The 14,505-nt window shown below is 39.8% G+C and overlaps 1 protein-coding gene across 1 annotated transcript; it reads left to right on the top strand.

Moving 5' to 3' along the window:
* Positions 1-2,996: 2,996 nt before the first annotated feature.
* Positions 2,997-5,165, top strand: LOC148684567 (uncharacterized). The gene is made up of 2 exons (XM_088676970.1): positions 2,997-3,169; positions 3,864-5,165. Exon 2 carries the CDS (start codon positions 3,873-3,875, stop codon positions 4,809-4,811), a length of 939 nt encoding a protein of 312 aa, XP_088533096.1. The 5' UTR covers positions 2,997-3,169; positions 3,864-3,872; the 3' UTR covers positions 4,812-5,165.
* The last annotated feature ends 9,340 nt before the right edge of the window (positions 5,166-14,505 follow it).

Raw genomic sequence — 14,505 nt, forward strand, 5'->3', positions numbered from 1 at the left:
ACGTTTTTCTGAATTTTGCAATCCAGTTGAGCAGCCAAATAATGTGTACAAAATGAATATATTTGGGTAAAGTGTGCCTATAAATGCATATTATTAGTGAGAATAGCATATAAAAATGCATTATATTAGGGAAAATTGCCCACAAAATGCGTAGATCAGTCAAAACTGCGTAAAATTGTGTTTATTGGGAGAAACCCACTAATATTGCTGATGAATTTGCATAAGGATTTGTTTTTTTGGGGGGGGGAATGCAGATAGCTGCAAAAATGTGAATAACTGAATTGGGAAAATGAGAAGCTGAGAGGGGAAAATGAGAAACCCAAGAGACAGTTTGAACACTGGAGAAGGACTCACAGGACATATGGCGTCCATTGCTACCTCTAGACACAATACTGACCGATGGGCCACTGACCTGATCCAGCAGGCTCTCCTTATGTTCTTATTTTAAAACCTACATTTAGAGTGAAAGACTACTTAACATTTGAAGCCTGGGGGAGTTTAGGGCAAGGGGGAGAATCTCAGGCCTGGGTGTTGGCAAATGCAGACCTTCAGGCCTCTTTCCTCAAGCTATGCACCTCAAAAGCCCTGCTCCATGCCCTCCTCATGTGTTTTTGCCTGGCTGGAATATGTCTTTGAACTGCAATAATGTCTTTTGCTGGCCTGTATGGAGAATGAAGAGATAGATGTGGGGTTGGTGTACATAGAAACCACTGACCAAGCATGCTGCTCCAGCCCACTTTTGCCACTGGCCTCTGGCCTTGGAAGGTTCCCGTGAGGTAATGCTTCCCTCACAGTCTGAAAGAGTTTCACCATCCCTGGGCAAAGAGGAGGTGAGTACAAGCCAAACGCATGTATGAAAATGATTGTGGCTATGCTTCTTTGTTTATGGCTAGAGACGTCACTGAATTGTATCACTATTTGAACACCTCGTTGTTAATTGCAGGACCTAATTCTCTAAAGGGAGAGTATGTGGCTTTTTTTCTGGGGGTACACAGGAGTATGCATACCCCTAAACATTTTGTGAATCTAACGGGAGAAGAAGAAACTTTTTAAAAAAATAAATTTTTAGTTTCTTCTCTAGCACGGTGAATCGTCAGTTCCCTTGCTACCTCATTTTCTGTCACAGTGTTTCCTGAGTCTCAGACAGAAGAGAGTGTTTAATGTGTGAAGCAATGTGGATGTGTGGTGTTTTACTGATGAACGTTTGGCCTCATTGAGAAGCAGTATTTCAATATGAGTAGGAAAATTACTAACCTCATGCCAATGTGGAAGTTACTGTGAGTTGTCAGCTGTGTAATATGAGGCAATGCATGTTCTTTGTACTTTTGTCCATTTACTGTATTTCCCCCCCAATATGAACTATAAAATGGTGATTTTCTTGAGTCAAAATGAGAGTACCCCTAAACAGGGCCGGATTTAGGGTTGATGAGGCCCTAAGCTACTGAAGGTAATGGGGCCCTTTATATGTCCAGCTGTCCTTTGTCAACAACAAATTGTCACTTTTTTGTGTTGGATATATGCTATATGGTAATTTATGGACCTAATAGGTACAGTGGAACCTCGGTTTATGAACACCTCGGTTTATGAATTTTCGGTTTACGAACGCCGCGGACCCATCTGGAACGGATTAATTCACTTTCCATTACTTTCAATGGGAAAGTTCACTTCAGTTTATGAACGCTTCAGTTTAAGTACTCCACGGTCCGTCTGGAACAGATTAATCCACTTTCCATTACTTTCAATGGGAAAGTTCGCTTCAGTTTATGAACACTTCAGTTTATGAACAGACTTCCGGAACCAATTGTGTTCATAAACCAAGGTACCACTGTATCTAAAGCCATTTGCACAGTGCTGCTGTATGTAGGTTTTATTTTATTTGTTTTTTATCTTATATTTTGGAAATGTACATCCAGTTTTTTTCCCTTTAAATTTTTTTGGGGGGCCCAAGAGAGTGGGGGCCCTAAGCTATAGCTTGTTTAGCTTATACATAAATCTGGCACTGCCCCTAAACATTTGTTTTAGGGGGGGGAGCAGTTTTTACATATTCCAGTTGACTTCATTAGTGATTTCATCTTGTTTTTTAATTAGAGATTAGGGACTAAAAGAAAAGGATTGTAAATCCACTGTCACCATCGTAAAATGAAAAGGGGAAAAAAACAGCAGACGGGTTTTGATATCCTCAAGTTTACAAGGACTGACCTAATCAGATCAGATGTTCTCACCCAGCACATAAGGCCGTGTGCCTTGGAATATGAGTTGCTGAGAAATGCAGGTGGGCGGAGTGATGATGCCCTAGTGTGCTGCTTTCAGGCTTCCCACAACCATCTGGTTGGCCAGGATGCTGGCCCATTGACCCAATCCAGCAGGCTGTTCTTGTGTTCTTCTGCATGGCTTTCCTCCTGATTTCACAGCCACAGATTCAGCATCTTTGTGATCCTCTCTGAGAGAAAAAAGGTTACTGTCTATAATACCGTAAAGAATGAAATGAACAAAGGAAACCTGGAAGTCCAACCCACCCCCTGCCGCAAATAAGGTAAGATCAACCCACAGAGGCCAGTTTCTGAACTCTTTGGTGTGTTGTGGAGGGCGCTGGACGAGCTAGTGGTGACTCGAAACATGTGGGAAACGATTTCCTAGCCGATATTGCACCTTTGTTCAACCCAAGGCCAAGAAAGCATGTTAAAAACTAAAGTAAATCGGAGTCCAGTTCCGGTCGCGCTAGAGAGCGGAGGGGAAAAGCGGAGCTCCGTGTCCACGGAGGTTTCAACGCTAAATCTGAAGGTTTTCAAGAGTCGGAGGCAAAAAAAGAAAGGGGGGTGAGCGCTCAATACACCCCCCTCTACAACAGCAAAGCACGGGGCTTTGCTGGAAAACGGAACAGCGGCGTGAGAAGGCAGAACTCCGTGCCGGCACCCCTCTTTTTAGCGGTGGTGGAGGCGACGGAGAGGAGCCGAACGCAGATCACAAACGCAACCAAGTTGCGACCGAGTTGCCTTTCGACAGAGCGCCCCCAGATCCGCCTAGCAAGCGTCCAGAACTCCCTGATCTAAGAAGAGGAAAAGTAACCGGTTTGGCAACACGGAAAGAACTCTAAGATCAAACGTACTGTAACAAACCGGAGAAGAAAGATCAGGGGATCGTTTGCAACATCGCGAAAAGAACCTGCTAAGTATAATTCTATATGTTACTTTTTTAAAGGGACTAACTAGTGGGAAGCTTGTCACATTGTAGCATTGGGAGAGACCGAACTGAAAGAAAGACTTTAGACTCCCGTCTCCCCCCCTCCCCCCCCCACCGGCTCTTTTAAAGATACTTTAAACAGAGAGAACAGAGAGAACAGGATCCTGGAAAGGAGTGGAGGGGGAGGAAGAGACTGAAGTGCCGAAAGCAGTTTATAGCGCGCTTCAAAGAGAGGTGTAAGGACACTTTGCTTTTACAACTTTATGCAAGTGGGAGACCTTAGGAGAAGGGCAAAATGGAGACCTAAATTGTGCTAAGTCACGTAGCTTCGCCTCTTCCGCTTTCTTTACGGAAATACAGGAGCAAGGAGAGAGCAATTAAGAGAATAAAGCAAAGTGGCCAAAGGGGAAGCAGAGACAGTTAAACAGCGCCACCCTGTGGACAGAAAGAATGCTTGCAGTCTGTAGCTCACAATTTAAAATATATTGTGCCTATAACTGAGAAAGTGCTGCCTGGTGGACTAAGTGCTGCATAAGACGCTAAGGGGGAATAATGTCTTGCTGAAACTGCGCCATGGGGGATTCCCAAAATTGAAAGGAGCAAATCAGGACGTGTTTTTTAAGTGCGGAAAAGGTTTCTTTCTCTTTATGAAACAATATATTGGACTTTGTAAATCATTTCAGGACAAGATAATGACGTCAACAAGGAGTACGAAAGCAGGTGCATCAGGAAATCAAAATAAAAGACAATCGATTTCGGCGGAAAATGATGCATTAGCTGATATAAAGGAGTTGATTACTGAAATGAATAAATCAATAAATGAGAAACTAGACTCAATGGAAGTTGAAATCAAACAAAATTCCAAAATGATTTCAGAAATGTCGGGTCAGATAAAAGAACTGAGTGGCAAGAACAAGGAATTAGATAAAGCAGTGAAAGAGGTGAACCTGAAGGTAAATAAACAGGGCGATTCGATAAAGAAGATAACTACAGAAAATAAAGAAATACAAAGAGTACAAGCAGCAGAAACAGAAGAAAGAAGAAAATTGAAGCAACAGCAAGAAGAATTGGCAGACCAGATAGCCATGCTGGAAATGAAACAAAGATCTCTGATTTTGCGCGTGAGGGGCGTGCCAGAGGCCCCAGGCGAGCAAATAGATGAAAAAATAGTGAAGGAGTTAGCAGCGTGGCTAAAGGTCAAAGAAGAGGACCTCTGGCTAGACATAGATAAAATCTTCAGAATAAGGTCGGATAGGAGGAGAGCTGATAAGATGCCAGGCGACTGCTTGATCCACATGAACTCGATGTTGTTGAAGGACAAAATTTTACAGAGGAAAAAACAAGCAAATTTGGTAATAGAAGGGAGAACAGTTTCCATTTTTAAAGAAATTCCAAAGAGACTGAGAATGAAAAGACAGAATTATAAAGTATTAACAGACGCCCTGAGTAAAGGGGGAAGCTGGTATGCTTGGGAATTCCCCGAAGGAGTAACATTCTCATTTAAAGGAAGAAGGAAGACGATAAGGTCGGCAGAAGAAGCGGAAAGTTTTGTCAAGAGAAACAAGAAAGATCTGAGGGGGGAGGAGGAGGAGGAGGAGAACAACGAAGAAGAGGGTCAAATCGAGGGATAACTGAAGGTTTAAATGTAGTGAAGGGTTTTTATAGTGTTGTTTACCTTATCTTATTTTTTTTTTACCTTTTTTTGTATTTTTCTGCTTGATAGCGTGTTTAGATAATTGAATTTAAATTTTAGTTAAACATAAACAATTATTAAGACCTATTTAGATTTGAGGGAGGAAATAGGAGGAACTAAGCAGATAAGGCAGAAGTTTGAGGGAAAATTGATATCTCCTTGGTGTTTAAAACTCTTTGCAAGTTCGTGAAATTTATTTTAGTGATTGGGAAAGTGTTATAATATTAATAAAGGAATGAATCTCAATATTATTTCCTGGAATGTGAACGGTTTAAATAATAAACTTAAACGGAATAAGATAGAGCATGTTTTGAAAAAAAGCCAATGGGATGTGATATGCCTACAAGAAGTTCATATTGCAAGAAAACATGAAAGAGTTTTGAAAAATAAAAAATTGGGGGAAGAATTTGTTTCGCTAGACCCAAAAAAGAAAAGAGGGGTAGTAACATATATTAAACATAAAATAAAAACAGAAAAAATATTTCAAGACAAGGAAGGGAGAGTGGTCGGAACGAGACTCTATCTCCCCAATGGTAATGTCATGGTAATAAATGTCTATGCGCCAAATGGGGGGAAAATAAATTTCTTTAAGGAGTTAAATGACTGGATAGGAGAATTTGCGAATGATGAAGAAATAATCCTAGTAGGAGATTTTAATGGGATAGTGAGACCGGATATAGACAAATCAAGCAACCAGAAAAAGAATAAAGGGAGACTACCAGGTGTGTTTTTCAATATCGTGGAAAATTTTGATTTAGTGGATTGTTGGAGACTAAGAAATGAAAGAGAGAGAAGATACACCTTCTATTCAGAGTCTAAAAAATCAGCGTCGAGAATTGACATCATGTGGGTATCTAAAAATTTACTTTCCAAAGTAGTGAAAACTGAAATAATGACAAAATCTTTGTCAGACCACAACCCGGTGATGTTGAAAATAAAAGATAATTATAAGAAATTTACCAGATGGCGTCTAGATGAGAGTGTTCTAAATGATGAGAGTTTTGTAAACAAAATGAAGAAAGAAATAAAAGAATTTTTCCAAACTAATGAAACAGAAGGTATGAGCTTAGAAACAGTCTGGGATGCAGGTAAAGCATTTATAAGAGGTATGTATATACAGCAGAGAAGCAAAATAAAAAAAGAAAGGGAAATAAAATTAAATATAATTAAGGGGAAAATAGAGGAAGGAGAAAAAGAATTAGCTAAAAACCCTAAAAATGAGAAAGCAGCAATTCAAGTTAAAATCTGGCAAAATGAGTTATCAGCATTAATGGGTTATGAGTTAGAAAAGAAAATTAAATGGGCAAAACAGAGAACATTTGAAGCCGGGGGGAAAATTGGGAAGTTATTGGCATGGAGGTTAAGGAAACAACAAAACGGGCAAACAATTACAAATATTAGAAACGGGGGAGAAAATTGGATTAAAAGAGAAGACATACAAAAATGCTTTGTGAAATATTACAAGAAATTATATACAGGGAGGAAGGTAGAGGAGGCGAAAATAGAAGAATATTTAAAAAATTGTAAAGTACCACAAATAAGTGAAGAAGAAAAGAGAATCTTAAATAACCCAATAACAATACAAGAGATTCATGAAAACATAGGTAAACTCAAAATAGGAAAATCACCGGGACCTGATGGTCTTTCAAATTTACATTATAAAGTATTCAGATCAGAATTAGAAGGGATGTATCAAAAATTAGTAAATAAAATATTGGAGGATGGCGTCACCCCCAAAACCTGGCAAGAGGCGTTTATAACGTTAATACCTAAAGGAGATAAAAGTAATGATCAGGTGGAAAATTTTAGGCCCATCTCCCTACTGAATTCAGATTATAAAATTTTCGCCGGAATTTTAGCAAATCGCTTGAAAGGGATTCTTAGTAGAATTATAGGAGCAGATCAGCAGGGTTTCCTACCAAAAAGGAAGATGAGCAGAAATGTGAGAATTGTATTAGATCTTATAGAGTTTCTGGATTGGAACCCTGGGAAAAAAGTAGCGTTTATATTCCTGGACGCAGAGAAAGCTTTTGATCATGTAAATTGGAATTATATGAAAAAAATGATGGTGAAAGTAGGAATAGAGGGGAAATTCTTCCAAGGTATAAACGCAATATATAAAAGGCAAGTAGCGAAATTAATTATCAACGGGGAATTATCAGATGAATTCGAAGTGTCAAGGGGGACACGCCAGGGGTGTCCACTGTCTCCTCTCCTGTTTGTGCTAACAATAGAATGCCTGTTGAAAATAATAAAGGAGGATGAGAACATTAAAGGGATCAAAGTGAAAAACAATGTGTTTAAAATTAAAGCATTCGCTGATAATGTAGTAATAATGGTAGAAGATCCAAAGGATTCAATAAAAAATCTTGAATTGGCGCTACAAAAATATGGAGAGGTGGCAGGATTAAGGATAAATTGGAAAAAAACTAAAATATTGGTCAAAAATATAAGAGGACAAGATGAAGAGGAGATAAAAGCAATAACAGAGTGGGAAATCGTGAAGAAAGTAAAGTATCTAGGAATTGAAATAACAACAAATAATATTAATTTATTCGAAAATAATTATGCAAAAATTTGGAAATCCATTAAAAAAGATTTAGAAAGATGGGGAAATTTGAAATTATCATTCTCAGCCAAAATTGCGGCAATCAAAATGTCAGTCTTACCCAAAATGTTATTTCTTTTTCAAATGCTTCCTATTATAGATAAAAAAGAGGTTTTCGAGAATTGGAGAAGGGATTTAAGTAAATTTATATGGGAGGGGAAAAAAGCTAGGATTCAATTTAGGTTACTTACTGACATTGAGGAAAGAGGGGGGTGGGGAGTCCCAGACTTAAAGATCTATTATGCCGCGGCAGGCTTGTGCTGGGTCAAGGATTGGATAAAATTGGAAGATAAAGAAATTTTGGATTTGGAAGGGTTTAGAAATTTAGCAGGCTGGCACACATATTTATTAAATGAAAAGAGAGGAAACCCAAAAGAATTCTCAGATCACGTTTTCAAAAAAGCATTATTAAAGATCTGGATGGACTATAAACACCTGTTGGAACCGAAAACGCCTTGGTGGACATCACCTTTAGAGATGACGGCCGTATGTAGTAGAACTTATGATAAAAGATGGCTAACTTATCAAGAATTATTGATTAAGGAAAATGGGAAATTAATATTGAAACCGTATTATGAGATCAAGGATAAGTGTTCGAGCTGGCTGCAATACCATCAGATGCAGAGTCTTTTAAACAAGCACAGGGAAATTGGTTTTATAGATAACAAATCTAAATTACAGGAGATCTTGTTAGATAATGAAAGTAAACTATTAGCAAAATTATACAGCCACTTGTTAGAGTGGGAATTGAAAGACGAAGAAGTCAAATGTACAATGATAAGGTGGGCACAAGATTTAGGAAGACCGATATTCAGAAAGCAATGGGATAATTTGTGGAGGGAAGGCATGAAATTTACAGCTTGTTCAAATATAAAAGAGAACATGATGAAGATAATATACAGGTGGCATCTCACACCGGAAAAGATAGCAAAAATTTATAAAACTAATTCGAAAGAATGTTGGAAATGCAAAAAGAAATTAGGAAATTATTACCATTGCTGGTGGCTGTGTGATAAAATACATGAATTTTGGAACAATGTGTATGAAAAATTAAAAAAGATGCTTAAGTTTACATTTGAGAAAAAACCAGAGATAATGTTATTGAGTATGGTGCCAGATAATTTCCCTAACGATAGGAAAAATATATTATTATATGCATGTGCTGCAGCTCGCCTTATTATAGCAAAGAACTGGAAAGGAGAGAAAGTACCAACAATTGGTGAATGGCAAGTAAAATTAGTGGAATTCATGAACTTAGCAAAGATGACAGCAGCAATTAGAGATATCCCGATACAGAAAAGTAAAGCAGAATGGAAATATGTTGAAGAGTATTTTAAAAAGGAGAAAATAAACACAAGTTTGGTGATATGCTTTGAGTAAAATACATATAGGATGAATAACAAATGGGTAATTAATGGAGGAAATGTTAATTTGGTAGATAATGCGGGGATAGAGATAAAGCAGGACAAAGTAGAACTGATAAAGGGAAGCAATGTTCAAACAATAGGAAATATGTTTTTTTTTCCCTTTTTTTCTTTTTCTTTTTTAATCTGTATTATATTTCTATGTTTATGTAAGTGTTGTTTTTTATCTGGTATGTATATGTATATGTGTATGCACACATATTACATATGCATGGGAGTATATATATATGCTATACTCCTTTTTTTTTTTCTTCTTCTTCTTCTTCTTCTTCTTTTTTTCCTTTTTTTCTTTTTTTTCCTTTTTTTCTCTTCTACTTCTTTTTCTACCTCATTGATTTATGCTCTACGATTTTGTTATGTAATTTTGATATATAATTTATGATTTATGGTATATGTTTTATGATCTCGTTTGTAATTATAAAATACGAAATAAAGGTTAAAATTTAAAAAAAAAAAAAACTAAAGTAAATCTGCAGAAACGGTGCAGCGGAGGTTTACTCACTGGCCATGTGGTGCATTTGAGCAGCCTTGGCAAGGAGCCCATGTGTCTAGGAATGGGATACATTTTCCTCGCTTCCATTCGAATAGCTGCTAGGCAGCAGCTGTCCGGTGCACAGCTTGTCAGTGTCATAGGCATGTGCTGTGTTTATAAGAAGCTGTGTTTAGTGTAAAAATGACAACTGAGTTCTACCAGCGATGCAAGGGTCTCTCCCCGCAGGTACTTTGGGGACTAAACTCTAAGGCCAATAGCTAGCTTGTCTTTCCATTGTTATCAATAAACTTCGAAGCACACACACTCACCCCAGAGAAATCAAAGGGCATTCCCACTGCAACTTACATTTCCTGGAGAGATGCTTGATTCCACACCTACCAGGATGAAATAAGAGCAGTGTTCATAGTCGTCTCCTGAATTTATTTCACTGGGAACATGCGCATGTGTTCACCCAATGATAATATTCTTGCTTTAATGAAAATTGGTCTGCCTCTGAGTCAGCAGAAGGGACCCTCTAGTCTGCGGTCTCCTAGTTTGCCCTGGGAAGCGGTTTTCCACAAGCCATGCCCACCACCAAGCAAAGAGGCGAGTCCTTGAGACAGCTCATTGGTGCTTGCAGAAGCTGAGGACTTTGCAACCCCTGCTGGCTGCCAGCACTTGCAAAGATCTGTCTCTTTGCCCGTGTAGCTTGATTTCAGGCAAAGGATAGTGCTTGTCAGGTGACTGATAGGTGGCTAGCCATGCCCACCTGCCAAAATGATCCACAAGGGGGAAGGAGGTCAGGATCCAGATTGCAAGCTGCACTCTCCCTTGGCTTGTTTTATTTGGCACTATCTTTCAAACTATTTTTTATTTGACTTTCTTTCCTTTCCCCCCCTGCGGAATTAGAGATATTATCCCTGATGCCACTTCCTTGTTCTGACCCAGCAAGTATGTTTGAATTAGCACCAATCAAATTGGATACAGGGTTAGCCAACATGATACCACCCCCCATAAAAAATAATAATGCTGCGGACTACAGATCCCATGAGCACCAGTCAGCACAGACAATGGACAGGGATGATGGGAGTTTCAGTCCACAACATCTGGAGGGTCTCTGATTGGTTCAGGGTGAAGGTTATTGGCCTTCAAGTGAAATCTAGGTCCCATCTGCACTGTACATCTAGCAGGCATGCCCAAAGTCCATTTCGGGGGGCTAACCCGGCCCTCTGGTCGATTTAATCCGGTCCCTGTGGCAGTTTATTTCGTGTGGCAAAATCCGCCCCCAAAAGCTCTATATAACTTCAAACCTAAAAAAAGCTCAACAACTTCAATCCTAACTCAACAACTTCAATCCTAAAAAAAAAGTCAACAACTTTGGTTGGCCCTCACTTCATCAAATCCTTTGAAAAAATCTTTGAAAAAAGTTTGGGCACCCCTGAAGCATAATGAGATCACTTTAAACTGTTATGGTTTTCCCAAAGAATATTGGGAACTGCAGTTTGTTAAGGGTATTGAGAGTTGTTAGGAGACCCCTACCCCCAATTCCCCTCACATGCTGCCACACTAAAAGTCTGGTTTCTTGCAAGTACAGAACAAACATTACGTGGAACTTGTAAAACTGCCAGTTTCTGTAGATCAAAGTGGACAGATGGGGACACAGGGGGTAAGCGCTACAATTCTCAGAGTGGTTTAACAGTCAATTCCTCTTCCCAAGTAACTCTGGGAACTGTAGTTCTGTGAGGGGAACAGAGGTCTCCTAACAACTCTCTGTACCCTTAACAAACAAAAGTTCTCAGAATTTAAAGCGGTTGGATAATGTTTAAAGTGATATAGTAGTGCTTTAAATGTATAGTGAAGATGGTTGAGAGTGCCCAACACTGGCACCTTGGCGCTGTTTCAAGCAACCTCTGTGGTTCTGCACATGATGCTCACCTACAAAAAAACACTGTGCTTGCTTCAAGCAGCCTGGAACTGGAAATTCTGGCTACGTAGAGTCGTGTAGATTAGACCAAAGGATAAGGCCTTTCCTAAGCCCCTGTAACCTTTTTTTAACACAAACAAACCATTGCCAGCCAAAAATAGTCAAGCAGCAAAAAGAACTCTGGATTTTCTGTTTAGGATCTAGGGTGGCTTGGACTCCAGTGGCAAAATTCCCATTAAATTAAAAGAAACCAGATATGCAACTTAATCTATTAGGTCATTAGGGATAATTCAATCTCTCCTCACACTCTTTTGAAGTTCTAAGTGTTCATTTATTTGCACGCATTTACAATTCTTATTACATTGGCATTTCAGGAACCTCAGCTATATGCTTGAGTTTTCTCTGCCGTGTGTTTTAACGTCTGGTAAGCCACCCTGAATGGTTAAAGAAGCAAGGGTATGTATGTGTGTGCTGCATCAAAATATCTGAAAGAGACAACAGACTCCCAGATCCTTAAATGTGTCATTTAAAAGGCGTCCTAGGATCCTTGGGGCAGTCAGACCGATTGGGGGTGAAGGAAGCCCTCTTTGGTGTGCTTTCTGCCAAATCTCCACAGCCTTCGACGTCTGCACGAGGGTCTCTGTTCATCATTTCTGTTTATGAATGCTTGGCAGAAACATCTTGCCTTGGATCCAGACAAGAAAGTTGTGGGCTGTACACATTTGGAGTGCGAGGCGAGTTTCTGTCTCTGTTAATAAAACATCTCTTGGAATTAACACAGAAAAGAGTGGGCGCCAGTTTAAGTCACGCAAAGCCACAAATTTCCTCTGCTTTAAAATTCTGCCAGAGATACTACATCCTTAGGAAAACTGCAACTAGAAGTAGTACATCTGGCAGAAACAAGGCATCTTCAAAACTCAAAACAAACTAAATCAAACATGGATGTTCCCGAGTTTTTTATACCCACCAAAGTGCATATACTTTACTGGGAGTTGGTACCCAACCATGTGTTATTTACATGTATGGGGAAAGGCCTTCAGATGCAAGACTGGTATCCATAGCTGGACAAGTTTTTCCTAGACCTGGTTCTCCTCTTCACTGTCTCAACCTACATCTTCGTCTGCCTCTCCCTCTGATTATAAGTGGCTCGCCCAGGGGCATAGCATGGGGAGGCAGAAGCCCTGAGAGCACAATTGGGGGGGGGGAATGAACCAGGTGCCCCATGCAGAGATCCTTGTCCTGCCCTGCCTGCTGCCAGGGGTCTCTGGCCCTGGAGCCCAGCCTTGCCTTGCTGCTGCTGCTGCATCCATGGCCCCCTCCCTGAATGGCTGCCCAGCCACCATTGGTGACATGTGCCTGCCAAGAGCTGTGTCGGCCAGCCAGGCTCTCCCCTGCGTTGGTGGGCAGGCTAGTAGTACAACGCAGCCCCCTGAACCCTCTGTGTCCCATGCGCACCCAGCAGCAGGAGATTGGGGGGGTCATTCTCTGCGCCCAGCCCCCAGTCCTGCCCAGTGTAATTGAACTATATCCTTTGTAACCAGTTTGGATATGATGCAGTAAGTCTCACTGATTCAGCAGGACTTCCTTCTGAATGAGCATGATCAGGCCAATTTGACGTTTGCTTCCCTAGAACGGCTAGTAGGTCTGTTAGTGGCATTGCTGCCAATTTGCCGGTGACTTTCTTTGCCCTTATTATGTTTTTAAAAAAGAGAAAAGAACCAGTCCTTTGCCTAACTGAATAATTATTCATGTTGGTTTAAGATTTACAGATATGTGGGATTTATAGAGTATCCCAAGCCTATTAGGAGCTACAACAGAGATATAAGTAAGAAAGTCCCTGACTTAAGAAGTTTGTAATTTTTAAAAAAAGATGCTCACAATCTAAAATGTAAGCTCTCAGTTTATTATTTGCAGAATTTCCATTCTGTTGCTTCCTTCATATTTAGATATATTCCATTCACTGATGTGCAACTGCAAGCGATGTGCAAGTGAAATGTCTGGATTGATGTGTGCGAGAGAGTGATTTATTCTAGTCTCCTGATGAAAAGGCAGCATTCCTTGGCGGGTCTTCAAACCTCTTTGGCCATTTTGGCATTGGCCTTTCAGATGTAGGAATACTGACCCGGAGTGGCTAGACTAAGGTATTGCATGCAACAGTATTAACTTAATACCACCACAGCTACCACCATACACTACTTCATGTTGTAAACCCCTAATCGCATTTATTTGGCAATTACTCCTACTGATGTTATTGGATCCTACAGCCAATAAAGTAAGCACATGATCATTTCCACACTGGCTTATCTACTTACACTCTTCTCAGAGAACTGAAATATAAATTTGCCTACTGAGAGAAAATGAAATGGACAGCTGTGCCATCCCTAATGTGCAGAAGCCAACTTCCATTAGCAATCCCAAGATAAATCCACGCGAACCTGTGTACGTCAAGGTCTAAATCCTCTGTTGCAAACCCTATGTGTAAGTGTGACACAACAGAAACGACACAAAGGAATGGAACATCAACCGCAAGATGGTGAAAACTTTCCCACTTCTCCCTATCCAGAGAGGAAGCACATTTAAAAACAAAAAGCCACAAATATATGCTCCCAAACTGCCTGCAAATATTACAGCTACAAATAACAATTGTCTATGTTTCCTATTACAGCCTTTGGGTTTTACCAGGTTTTACTCAGAGTTGACCTATTAAAAGTTAGACATCCCCTTTAATTTCAAAGAGTATGGTTAACATTGGATACAACCCAGTATCGTTATCCATCTTTACAAAATAAATAAAAATACAGATAATATTGGAAAAATATGTGTAGGCTAGGAAATCATATTGCAATAATGTAGACATAATCCCCAAGAAACTTTTTTCGAAAAGTGTTTCTTGGATGTAGTGGAGAATCGGCCGTGCGCCAGATCAATGTGTGCACAGCTGTTGATGTTTAAGGACAGACTACAGACATAAATATAATATAGCCAGAGATGCCTGTCTTGTGCTATGGTATTTTTCTTCAGCAAAGCACATTCAAAGGGAGATCTGTCATAACTGAACTCAAGGGGAAACTTATCAGAAAACAGAGCACAGAATCTCTTCCTACAGCCAGAATAAACACACCCAATACCTATGAAGCTGAGGCCTTGTAAAACGAACTGCCACAAACTGTAAAAGAAAACCTTTATGTGTTAAAAAGGGATCTG

The sequence above is a fragment of the Zootoca vivipara genome, chromosome 9, assembly GCF_965207765.1.
Source record: "Zootoca vivipara chromosome 9, rZooViv2.hap1.1, whole genome shotgun sequence".
Classification (NCBI taxonomy): domain Eukaryota; kingdom Metazoa; phylum Chordata; class Lepidosauria; order Squamata; family Lacertidae; genus Zootoca; species Zootoca vivipara.

Excerpts from the sequence above, each read along its gene's own strand:
- LOC148684567 (XM_088676970.1), top strand. The coding sequence starts at position 3,873 with ATGACGTCAACAAGGAGTACGAAAGCAGGTGCATCAGGAAATCAAAAT.